The sequence below is a fragment of the Nelumbo lutea genome, chromosome 1 (assembly GCF_056320005.1).
Source record: "Nelumbo lutea isolate HS-2025 chromosome 1, American lotus-T2T, whole genome shotgun sequence".
NCBI lineage: Eukaryota > Viridiplantae > Streptophyta > Magnoliopsida > Proteales > Nelumbonaceae > Nelumbo > Nelumbo lutea.
Genome location: NC_142684.1, coordinates 149732328 through 149745034, shown reverse-complemented (window position 1 = coordinate 149745034; position 12707 = coordinate 149732328). Strand labels below are relative to the sequence as shown.

Genomic DNA, 12707 nt, shown 5'->3' with positions numbered 1-12707 from the left:
ATAGGCCCGTTCAGTTCGAATAATCGATCCGTTTAAGCAGGAACCGGACCTTCGTTGTCGCATTCGGTTTTAAAAACCTTGATTTACAGGACCTGACGGATAATTACATATATTACTATGGAGTTGGATTCAGGTGTGAGGATGGGAGGGATAGGATTGAGACAAACTAGTGTCGAATCCAATCCCTTGACATCCCTAATCAATAACAGAAGAATCATGAAATTCCAAACGGCATATTCATAGAAAAACGGAAAGCCTACAATTCTACTTTATCGTATGTTAAGTAGGGGCCTAGATGGGTATTGTGACCTGGCCCACCACATCGAAGGAAGGATAAGCAAAGCAATTACCTATTTATTTATTTCATATCTTCCCTGCGGGCAGAGGTCTTCACTCTTCAGGCCGAAAGCCAGCAATTGAGGAGGAGTAGGTGGGAAACATGTGGGCCCAGATTGGTCCAACAACTTTTAGCTACCGCATGTAGAAAATTAGAAATAATCCCAAATCAATTTACTTCCTACACAGATTGAGTTCCAGCGTAGATCTAGGGAAAGGACAGTGGAATGACTCCCTTCTAAGGACATTTTTCACTTTATGTCCGGAATAAGTTTACGCTTTTAATAAATAAAAGTATGGCCGTTAAATATTTTATTTATTTTTGCTATTTTCTTAATTGTGGGCCTTAGAACATGGGTTCAAACGTGGGCTTCAACCATCAACCAGCACCGCTGAACATGAAGAGAATAGTAGTAGTAACAAAATGTGGAATTGCAAATTTGCAATAGTGTTAACGTATGTACCTTTTAATCGTTATATTACTATTTATGGTCCTTTTTTTAATCGTTACTAATGGGCCTTCACACCTATTATTTGCAATTTTGCATGGATGACTCCAGGAAAGTATGATCTATGTCCTTTTCTATTTGGGCCCCCACTCGAAGCCACAGTGTACTAGGCTGGCTACAACAGTCAACAGCTCTACAGCTAATACATTTCACTAGTGACCAGCCCCTACCGTAACGCGCTACTACGGTCAGAAAAAGCACGGAGAGTTCTACCGTCCACGGACGAGGAAAAAAGGAAACCAGACCACATCACAAGATTCACAACATCGCAAACTTACGCAAGTGGACATTTTAGTCATTTTCTCATGGTTCCTACTGCTTCCTAACCTTCCTGCCATTCAGTCATTGACTCCACTCTCCAGTCCCCATTAATGGAAGAAATTAATAATGGCTTCCACATAATAATCAGTCGCCACCAAGGGCATTTCTGTACTTCTGTACCGCATTTAAATGCGCCATTCGTGCTATTGATACACTTTCAGGTGGAGTAAGGACTCTGCGTCTGCGAGACGAGACGAGACGAGAGAGAGAGAGGGCCACAGTGCTCTTACTTGCGAGTTTCCAACCTCTGACCTTAATTATTTTCTTCGCTGTTTATATTTTTACTCTTTCCTGCCTTTCAGCCCACTTTTGCCGACACCCTCTCTCCTTCTCAGTCATCCTTCTCGACACGGTCGAATCTTTACTCTCTTGTTTAATGGAGAAAACCAGAGAGGAAGAAGAAGATCTGATCTTTCCCAACTTCTTCTGTTCGTCTGTTCTCCCCCGATTGTCTTGCATGTGCGGTGGAAGAACACAGCGTCATCTCTAAAGCACTGTAAATCAAAATGGGGATGAATAGAGGGACCTCGCTATCCACCTCTCATTTCTTCGTTGTAACTTATGCTATTGCCGTAGTGGCACTCACTGTCATTTTCACTCTGCCTCTCGTTCGTTCGGCTACTGATTCTTCTGATGGTAATCTCTCTTCTTCTTTTAGTGGTTGGATTATTCGTTTATCTTCAACTTGCGGTCTACCCGTCTCGATGAAGTTAATTCGGAAATGAGATGATATTGCCTAGTTTGAAGCCCAATGTTTCAGTAGCGAGGTTTTTATTTATTAATGGAGGAAGCAGAGGAGTTATAATTGTCTCTGCCGATCTTATCTGTTTCGTTTTCTGTCTGCCTGTACATCTGTCTCTTTTCATTCTTTTATATAAATCGAGTTTTTGTCATTTTACGGGGACTCAAACATCGGTGTCTGATTGCAGTTCAAGCTCTTCAGGTTCTATACAGTTCATTGAATAGTTCTCCTCTGCTAACCGGGTGGAAATCAAATGCTGGTGATCCATGTGGAGAATCATGGAAGGGCGTTACTTGTCAATGGTCTTCCGTTGTTGCCATGTGAGTTTGTATTTTTCATGCATTTAATCCTTTTTTTTTCCATCACTGAATTTGATGTAACTATTAAGGTACTTTTTATTCAATCAATTATTTTTATTTATGTTACTTCATTTTTCTATTTTTTCGGTGACTCTAAACAGTCAGATTTCCGGGCTTGGACTCAATGGAACCTTAGGATACATGCTTTCGAGTCTTTTTTCATTGAAAGCACTGTGAGCAAATCTGTCCCTTATTTCTATTTCTGCTTTTGGCATACTGAAATTTTAACCTTTTATTTTGACTAATTGTTCCTTTTTATTATTATTTTAGAGATTTAAGCGGCAACAACATTCACGATTCAATTCCATACCAATTACCTCCAAATCTTACGAGCCTGTAATGTTCAATCATTTAAATATTCCTTATTCTTTTCTTGTCTGCTTGCAAGTTGTTGGTTATTTGATGTTCAAATGTTTTCTTTTTGTACTACGCAGAAATCTTGCCAATAATAACTTAAGTGGGAATCTTCCTTACTCCATTTCTACTATGGTTTCGCTCAATTACCTGTAAGTGTCTTGTTTTGGGTGCTGTTGTATTTAATATGCTCATCTTTATTTGGATTACAATGTGGGCATTGAAATCCTAATGCTGCGGCCTTACTTTAACTCTTTGATTATAGGAACCTTGGCCATAACTCAATTTCCCAGTCAATCGGTGATATATTTGCAAATCTTCAAAGTCTCTCAGTTTTGTAAGATATTTCATTCTAGCTCTTTTTTTTCTCCCTTAATTTTCATTCTTTCCTGCTCATTGCTTCTTCACAATCGTGGACTTGTAAATAACAACCTTTGTTACAACATTGCGTTGCTAAGGGGCTCTGTGTTTTATCTCTCTTTTTTAGAGGCCAACAGCTGTGATGTATTCTTGTTATGGATAGATATCGTTCAGTTTAATGTTTGGTATGATGGTTGTCATGAGTGCCATTAGAAGAATAGAAACACAAACTCTGGAAAGCATTAGCTATTAGGAATTCTGTATAACAATTGCATGATACCACTTGAAAATTCTATTGGAGGTCAAGTATTGAAACTGCCTTTCCTTCTCAAAATAATCTTCCTCAGTATGTGTTTTCTGAAATTAGCTGCACATTTGATGCATCAACCAGTAGTCGTTTACCTTACTTTATGCTCAGACATTTTTTTTCAGAGATATACTTGGAGTTATTGCATCTTAACAAAACAGTTAAAGACATGTAAAACATAACTTTATAAAGTTATGCTATAAGAGGATCATGTGGTAACAGTTGTAAATGTATTTCTGGTATCCATACAAATCTATGCCTTTGTAGAGAAATGAAGTGATTCATATAATGTATTTATGGTATCTGTGTGCATCATATTTATTATACTTCTTTAGTTTTGCATTTATGGCTTTAAGTACCTGCTCCTTCTGAAAAAAAAAGTCATCATTGAACATTTGACATTTTCATGGATGCAGGGATCTTTCTTTCAACAACTTCAGTGGAAATCTTCCTAATTCCTTTGGTTCTTTGTCCAACCTTTCTACTCTGTGAGTTTAGATTTTGATATTTGACCAGGAGTGTAGGACTAAGAAGTCAACTTTTGGGATTAGATTTGCAGATTTCTATTTTGTTTTCCCAAATTTCATGACTTGTGAATTGGTGTCAGGTATTTGCAGAACAACCAGTTAACTGGTTCAATTAATCTTCTAGCAGATCTTCCTCTTGATAATCTGTAAGCTTCATCCTTTTCTTTTAATAATGTGTTTGCTTTTTCTATGATTGTTATTTTGACATTTTCTAGTTTTTGGCAGAAATGTTGCAAATAACCATTTTACTGGCTGGATACCGTGGGAATTTGCCTCAATCCCAAGTTTTATGTAAGCTATTAGCATTGTTTCATTCATATTCGTTTTGGTATGTTTACTTTTTTTTTTTCTTTTAATTTAAACAATTACAATAAAACAGATATGACGGGAACTCATTTGAGAATGGTCCTGCTCCTCCTCCACCGCCATATACCTCACCTCCCCCTGGTAGATCACATAATCATCATAACCATTCTGGATTAGGCACACATTCACCACGGGGATCTGGCAGACGGGCATCCAGTGACAATCAAAATGGTAAGAAGGGTTTGGCGGCAGGACCTTTAATAGGTATAATTCTTGGTTCAATATTGGTGGCTCTTTGTGCATTGCTGGCTTTAATCTTTTGCCTTCAGAAGGGCAAAAATGAGAAAGGAAGTAGTGCAAGAGCTTCTACAGGAACACCGGTTGGCACAGATACAGGTACTTTATTCTTCCACATGTTTTCTACTTTCTTTTTATTGATAGTAAATTTCCTCATTTCTCAAATACAATCTCACCTTATTGTCCACACAAGGATGATTGATTACACTTTAGTCTGAAATTCTATATGATTTGTGCTTCTACCCCCATCCAATATTAGCTTGAGATCCAACCTAACATGTAAAGCATGCAATATTGATGTCCTTTTGATGTTATTTATGTCTTAAAGGAGAATTTATTAGTTGTCCTTTACAACCACGTCCTAAGGCTAAAGCAACTTGTACCTTTTCTCAAAAGATCATTTCAGTCAATTGCCTATTCTAACATATTGGAATATTTAAGAATTTCTAATATTTAATTGAATATTTTGTAAATCTACCATGAATTTGATTTCATATTATTCTTAGGAAGTTGAAGTGTTGATACGAGTGTTCATGATACAACACATAACTCTTGAAAGTAGCTTTAACAAGTGTTTAGAGATCATCAACTACAATAACTGACATTCCTATATTATTCATTAGGGCATTGTCTTTTTTGGCTTTGTATTACTAGGCAAACTCTTATCTTTTGGGAAATAGGAATGTCTTGGGTCCTTCACATTCATGTTTGTGGTATAATACCTCTAAAACTTGCCAATTCTTGCACGCTGGTAAGACTTGTATTCATGGCCCATGCTTAGGTGATTTCCAGTTCAGAGAGTAGAATTGACCTTTAACAATTTGATGTTATGCCTCATATTAGGAGCTTTTTGTCTATCATTCAAAACTATACAGTTACAGTTCAAATTTCAAACACAATATTTTGATATTGCTTTATGTTTGGCCCAATTGATCTATATGTGAAATCCATTGAATGCTGGATCCAATTGTGTGAATATGCATTATGTGGCAAGTTATGGGCCTAGGGTCCAGACCTCTTATGAGCCCTGTAGCCTCACGCCATAGAATTAGCTTTTTTAATTAATAACAACAAGAAAGAATGAAAGATACGGAATATTCAGCTGGGGCTTACTCAAGCAGTTCAGAAAGTGGTGCCCCGATTCATTTCCATTCTGTTCACTTGCTTCATAACAAGAGTCTCCAGACACATGACCTACAAGAGAATAACCTGAGATGTTCAATTGGGAGGATGCTTTTTGATTTTCTCTAATGCTTTTAGACAATCTGCAGTGTATGTTTTGCTTACCCAAATTCCAACCTAATCCTACTTCTTTGACTCTTAAAGCGGTTACTAAGTGCAAGAAATTGCCAAGGTTTAGGTCCATATCCAGTCCAGTAGTCCACCCCTCCCAAGACCCAGTATAGACAGGACTGACAATAGGCAATAGCTCTTTAACTCTTTAAGAAGAAGAGGCTTCTAGATTAAAGGAGAGACATTGCCTTGGCCAGTGTTTTGGAAGTGAGAAATGTAACTGCAAGGGATTCCTAGAGCTTGAGGCATAAGTAACAAGGCTTACACATGCTTGAATGAAATGTGGTGCCACTTTAAAAAAGAAGCCAAAGAAAAAAAAAAAAAACTTAATATACAAGAATATGCAAATCTAAGTTCTGAAAGAAGTAATATATCTCAGTAAGCCTGTTGGTTCAATTTGCAGTTTTTTTTTTTTTTTGGATCTCATTTGGCAGCATGTTATTAACATGAAAGTTGTAACCTTGTACATTCAAGTCCTAAAGAGGCCTACCTGTTTATAATTCATCAAAATATGGAAGCAAGTCAGGTAAGGTGCACCCCACAAAATGAGACTCACCTGTGAGTGTAGGAATGACAATTAGAAACACTGGCCTTGGCAATTAGAAATTGGAGCCTTTAGGGATAGCTATGTAACTTTTGTTCCATAGTTCTTATCTATGGGTGAAACTAAGAAGTTTTATGATAACCAAAGTCTTGAAATTAGGGTCTTTACTCACTTAAAAGTCTGTAGTTAGACATTTGCGTGCACTATCTTTATTATTTTGAAAAGGTAAATGCTGACATAAAGATATATCAGTCTTAAAGTACATTGTATATTAAGGGAGGTAGGAAGTTTGATTATACAGGTAAGAACATCCTTCACTTGGAGTTGGACTCGGCAATCAGTGAATACCTTTGCCAATTCCTTGGCAAAGTAGGGAGCAAACAGAAACCGGCTTCTTTGGGGGGTTGCAATGGTGGGGGATCATGGGTGATTGTTTGTAAAATTGAAAATGTTTGGCTTAGGAATAAATCCTAACCTAAATCACTCTGGGGTGCCAGGCACATTCATACCTTGTGTACTATTACCATTTTCTTTATTCTTTCTATCAAAGCTAACAATAAAAAAAACAGCATTCTTAAAGTATCTATGCAACATAAAAATGTGCAACTTGTCACCATTGTAGATACCAGGAAATTGGTAGAATGTTATATTGTGAATGAATTTGGACATTATCTGATTAAGGGAAAAAACTACAAATTTTAATCAATCTATCATATTAAAACTGGAACTCTAAACACAAATGGTGATTTTCAAAAGGTTAGGATGCTGAAAACTCTCTCATGACATGCATCCTGACATTTTCCCGCCTTTTGATTTTGTAGTAATTAACACACGGCTTCAAGAGGAAAAGTTCAGAAGTATGGCTAGCGTTACAGATTTGAAGCCCCCACCTGCAGAAAAAATGGTAGCTGACAGGGTATATGGGCAAAATGGATCTATTAAGAGGGTAAAATCACCTATTACTGCTACTCCTTATACTGTGGCATCTCTTCAAACAGCAACAAACAGCTTTAGTCAGGAGTACCTTATTGGTGAAGGTTCCCTTGGTCGTGTTTACAGAGGAGAGTTCCCTAATGGAAAGGTAATGAGTTGTTCTTCATTGGTAATTTTCTTTTTGCATTTTGTTGTTCTCTCTAGAATTGATCATAGAAGAGCCTCTAGGAAACAAGTTACACAATACTTAATAATAGTCAATAATTTGATGTGACAATAGCAAATGGTTGGAGCTAAGTTTGAAAACATAGTTGTCTTCCTCTTCCACTTTCATTTCAACTATCCTTCCACATCTTCTATCATTTTATGCCATTTCTTCCTTTAGTACATATGTTCTATCCTTTCCTTTGTTTTGTTGATTGAATAACACATTTTCTTTTATGCTCAAGATGAAACTTCTTTGGTTACGTAACAGGGAAACATGAAGGAAAATTGGTAAATGCAGGCAGAGATGTCAATGGGTTGGGTTAAATGGTAAAGCTGCCTTGACCTGGGTTCTAGTCAACCTTGATTAGGTTTCTAGTCAGGTTCAGGTCAAGTGGGCCTGGTCCACAATCCACATCAGGTTAGGTTGAAGGAGACCCACCACAATTTTTGTTAACTCATGTTGTCAGTGTTAATAACTTAATATTTCTAGTTTTGATGCTTTGGTGATATTCTTCCACAAAATTCTCTCTTCTTTGTTAGGAGAAGACTTCAAGTTATGTTTTTCCCTTTAAATGAAACCTAAAATTATTTTATCATAACCCTTTGCGAATATACACCAGATGACAGATATTTACAATAAAATATTCATGAATTTCAATGACAAGTGACATAGTAACATTGAAAAACTTATAAATGTAACCTTCACTAAGAATAGGGTTACTGTTCACAGATCAATTCAGGTTGGAACCAGTTGTGACCCTATAGGGTTGGGTCAGGTTCAGTAATCATGTCCTAATTGATTGGGTTGGATTGGAATGTCTTTGGGTCAGGTGTGGGTTGACCTGAACCTGACCCATTGACATCCCTAAATGCAGGGAAAAATATGCAACCAAGGGCACATTAAAAGAAGCCAGTGTGGTTCTGCATTGTTTTGGAAGCAATTTTATTTGCGGATTTTTGTGTGTGTTTATGCAATATTGTAGAAGCTGATTACTTCATATGAAATTCAACTTTGGCAATGGTAGTGCTATATGCCCCAGTTTGATGTCACTGGTTAAGCCCAAGCTACTTGTCACTGCCAATAAAATAAATAAAAGGCAATAAGTAGCTAGCGACATTTTTATTGGTAACTGATCAGCAATAAGATATAGAGAAGAAGATAAGTACAGCTATACAAAAGAATGAATAAAACGAATAAGATTAGAGTTAGTGAGGGCTAGTCCTGACATTTTACACTATCCACAGGAAAATAAGCTCAAATATCTGAAGAATTACAACCCTTACCCAGGGGTTTTGGCCGCCAAAATAGTTCCTGTCTTACAGTTCACTCCCTAGCAAGTGAATTGGTTAAAGAATTTGCTGATCTTTGTATCATCTGAACTAATTTTGAATTACTTCATGCTTTCTCGATCTTTGTCCTTGATTATTTTTCTTTACAATCAATTCCATTCTCTTTCATTTACTTACAATTCTTGTAGCTCATCTTTTCAAGCAATAACCTATTGACTGCAATGTGTTTGGTGATCTAGGTACTGGCTATCAAAAAGATTGACAGTGCAGCACTGTCATTACAGGAGGAAGATAATTTTCTTGAAGCTGTCTCAAACATGTCACGCTTGAGGCATCAAAATATTACCACTTTGGTGGGGTACTGCACGGAGCATGGGCAGCGTCTTCTTGTTTATGAATACATTAGCAATGGGACTCTGCATGATATGTTGCACTTTTCTGATGATGGCAGCAAGAGACTCACATGGAATGCACGTGTTAGGGTAGCACTTGGCACAGCTAGGGCCTTGGAGTAAGTTTCCTTTTCTTTTTTTTGGATATTTAATTATTTATTTATTGTGTGGTTTGTATATTGTTGTTGAAAGTTCCATTTCCAAATCTTGAAATCTTCTCTTTAGGTATTTGCATGAAGTATGTCTACCTTCAGTTGTACATAGAAACTTCAAGTCAGCAAACATTTTACTTGATGAAGAGCTCAACCCCCACTTATCTGATTGTGGGCTGGCTGCCTTGACACCGAACACTGAGCGGCAGGTAAGATAAGTGGCGCTAGACATTGTTGTCCATGATGGCTATATATGATACCTGGATACCTGTATATGCCTAGTGTACTAGTGTTGGATACAAAACTTGTAGGATATGATACTTGGATACTGCATGGATAGTTAAATGCTTCTAGATGCACTCTATAGCATTGACACTTTTAGAATATGTAAAATGGTATGTTTAAACAAATTATACTATGAAGAAATCTGCACATCTTAGAAATTAATTAAATGTGGAAAGACATAAATCTTTAGAAATGACATTTAGCTTCAAAACTAAACGTCATACTTGAACACATATCTGAGATCCCATACTTGTGTCTGTGTCCAGCATTTTAGGACATGGAGAATCATATCCATATTCAGTATCTGTGTCTGTGTCCATATCTGTACCTGGTCATTATAGATACACCCTTGATACATATTTCTCAGCTTTACATCTTTGTTTACAATGACATAATGACCTTAACATTTGAGAAAAACTCTTGGATGAGTCTATTTGAGGGTTAACCATTTGATGGTTTTACCTACTGATTATTTATGACTTTCCAAAGTAATGACTTATGACTTTCTGAAGTAATGTCTGCAGAAGTTTAAATTCCATCATTGTATTTGACAGGTTTCAACTCAGATGGTTGGTTCATTTGGTTATAGTGCTCCTGAGTTTGCCATGTCCGGAATTTACACTGTAAAAAGTGATGTGCATAGCTTTGGAGTAGTGATGTTAGAGCTGTTGACAGGTCGGAAGCCACTGGATAGGTAAATTTCACCCAACATCATTGCATGGCCAAGTTTGTTCTGGAATTATCTTCATGCTTTCTTCAATCTGTTGATGGGTCTCTCTCTCTCTCTCTCTCTCTCTCTCTTGTATTCTCCAAGTTTAGTTCGAGGGTAAGATCAGAACAGTCTCTTGTCAGATGGGCTACTCCTCAACTTCATGATATTGATGCTTTAGCAAAAATGGTTGATCCTGCACTAAATGGCATGTACCCTGCGAAGTCCCTCTCACGCTTTGCCGATATCATTGCCTTATGTGTTCAGGTATGATGAATTCTCTGCTGAAGAGTTCAATGATATTTCAATATACCATTTACATGAGAATTCCTGAGTGTTCTTACTCTAAACATCTTCATCTCTACATTCATGACACTTGGTGTGACTTTAATTTCTACCAGATCATTTTACTAAATGAAAAAAAAAATCATTTCTGCTCTGTATAAACACTCCTCAGTTGGGAAAGAGTACAAATACAAATATGTACAGTACAAATAGATACAAAATACAAGATTTTGTACTCCTTCCAAACTGAGCCTTGACACATGATAGAAGATATCTGTGCAAATACTATGATCATTCTGAACAAAAGACAGTTCTATTAACAACTCGAAGTTGTAACTTTTGGTTTCTGTCACGTCGTGTTCCACTAGTGACTTGATATCAAGGTTTGTGGATGTTATGGATTTGTAGAATTGTAGGCTGTAGCCCAAGGAGAAAATTACTGCCCGCTGTATATAGAAAGCTAGGTTGGATGAAAAAATGGTTTAGTGCTAGGGGAGTAGTGAATACAGAGGAGTGAGGACAGTTGTGAACTTGAGAGGTTGACGAATAAACCTTGCTACTTGAATGAAGGCACAAACATCATTAGGAACCCCACTGCCGAACTGGACACATAACAAACTCTGTATTAAGGTTTGATTTTCTTTTTTTTTGTTAAGCCTGACTATGCGTTTGTCAGTGGAATGCTCCCAAGACGTTTATATCGAGTGCAGAAAAAAGGTCCTTGAGATTCATCCTACAGTTTCCCTTCTTTGGCGATCAGATTTGTTCCTCAGTGCGCCTCAAACCAACCTCACAGTGCATCGCAGCTGTATTAAAAACATCTTTGGTACTTAATGTCGTCATTCATGGGAAGATGTTCTTAATGCATGGTTGCGATGCGCTGAGGTCTGAGGAGCAAATCCGAATTTTTCTTTGGCAAATTAAGCATTAAATTTCCTTTTAAATACTTCTTTACAGTATCTTTTCATTTTTATGTTTCTTCTCTTTGCCTCATTATCTCCAACTCCAAGACTCCACCAACTAGACTATCTGATATCTCATTGTCCAAATCATAATCTAATCATGGTTTTGACTTTTCTGTAGCCTGAGCCAGAGTTTCGGCCTCCCATGTCCGAAGTTGTTCAAGCACTGGTCCGTTTGATGCAAAGAGCAAGCGTAGTCAAGAGACGATCAAGTGATGATTCGGGTTTCATCCATAAGATGCCAGACTATGAGGCTGTCGAGATGTCATTTTAATTTTTAAGTATCTCAGCAACCATTCCACGTGGGTAGCATGTGGCATTTGCAATTTTGTATACAAACATTCAAAAGTTTAGTGCAAATGAAGAAGAAACAACAAATGGTCGAAGACAGAGATGGGGTGATCGTGATCTCAGTGAGATGGATGAGCAGACAGCGATGAACAAATGTTCCAATATGCAAACCAAAAGATGTATATTTTAATAACAAAAGCCGCTCGGTTATATCTAAGTTTTATTGGAGCCTTCGGATGTACACTCTGGTCTCTGCATACTTTCGAGTAAAATAACATCGTTGACTAAAGCATGATTTTCAGAATATACAGGGTCAAAGATTCCTTTGATCGGCAACTTGGTTATGATGGTGTCTGGTAGCATTTTAGTTCCCAGGCCCGACTCAGATCCCGCCCCTGCCCGTCGGACACGCTAACCTAATCCTACACGAAACTGAAAATAAGAAATACATAATAAAAACTACTTGATCATCAGATGCAATATATTATGGTCTATACAACACATATCGGTCTGTATCGATTGATACATATCGAGTCAGTGGCTTTCTGATACGTCCCTACGGGGGTTATATCGGGTCAGTTACTGGTTCAAAGGCTTTAAACTGATTCTTCTAAACCGATTTCAAAAAAAAAAAAATTTTTTTTAAAAAAAAGTAAATCATCAAAAAAGCATCGATACAGGCTGATATGCCCTATCGGCATATTGGCCCGTTGTGTCGATATTTAAAACCTTCGGTTCTATACTATTGCCATGTTTTGTGGATAAGATGCTAATCTTATTCGTGCCTCTACCCTCCATACCATTGATCAGCCTACATTAACTTAACCTTTGTTGAATTTACCTGGATACCTACATTTCTTCTGATAGAGTGTTTTTTGTAATTTGTCAACATGAAGCTCATAAGCTTAATTTATGTAATATATTTATTTTTTAGATGTATAATAAG

At 37.2% G+C, this 12707-nt stretch overlaps 1 protein-coding gene across 1 annotated transcript; it reads left to right on the top strand.

Moving 5' to 3' along the window:
- The first annotated feature begins 1318 nt into the window (after nt 1-1318).
- LOC148878318 (protein STRUBBELIG-RECEPTOR FAMILY 8-like) lies at nt 1319-12002 on the top strand. The gene is made up of 16 exons (XM_088952879.1): nt 1319-1802; nt 2096-2228; nt 2369-2440; nt 2538-2603; nt 2702-2773; nt 2887-2958; nt 3705-3776; nt 3896-3961; nt 4041-4106; nt 4195-4517; nt 7077-7336; nt 8925-9196; nt 9303-9438; nt 10069-10208; nt 10334-10490; nt 11592-12002. The coding sequence occupies exons 1-16, from the start codon at nt 1673-1675 to the stop codon at nt 11742-11744; spliced, it is 2190 nt and encodes a 729-aa protein (XP_088809005.1). The 5' UTR covers nt 1319-1672; the 3' UTR covers nt 11745-12002.
- The last annotated feature ends 705 nt before the right edge of the window (nt 12003-12707 follow it).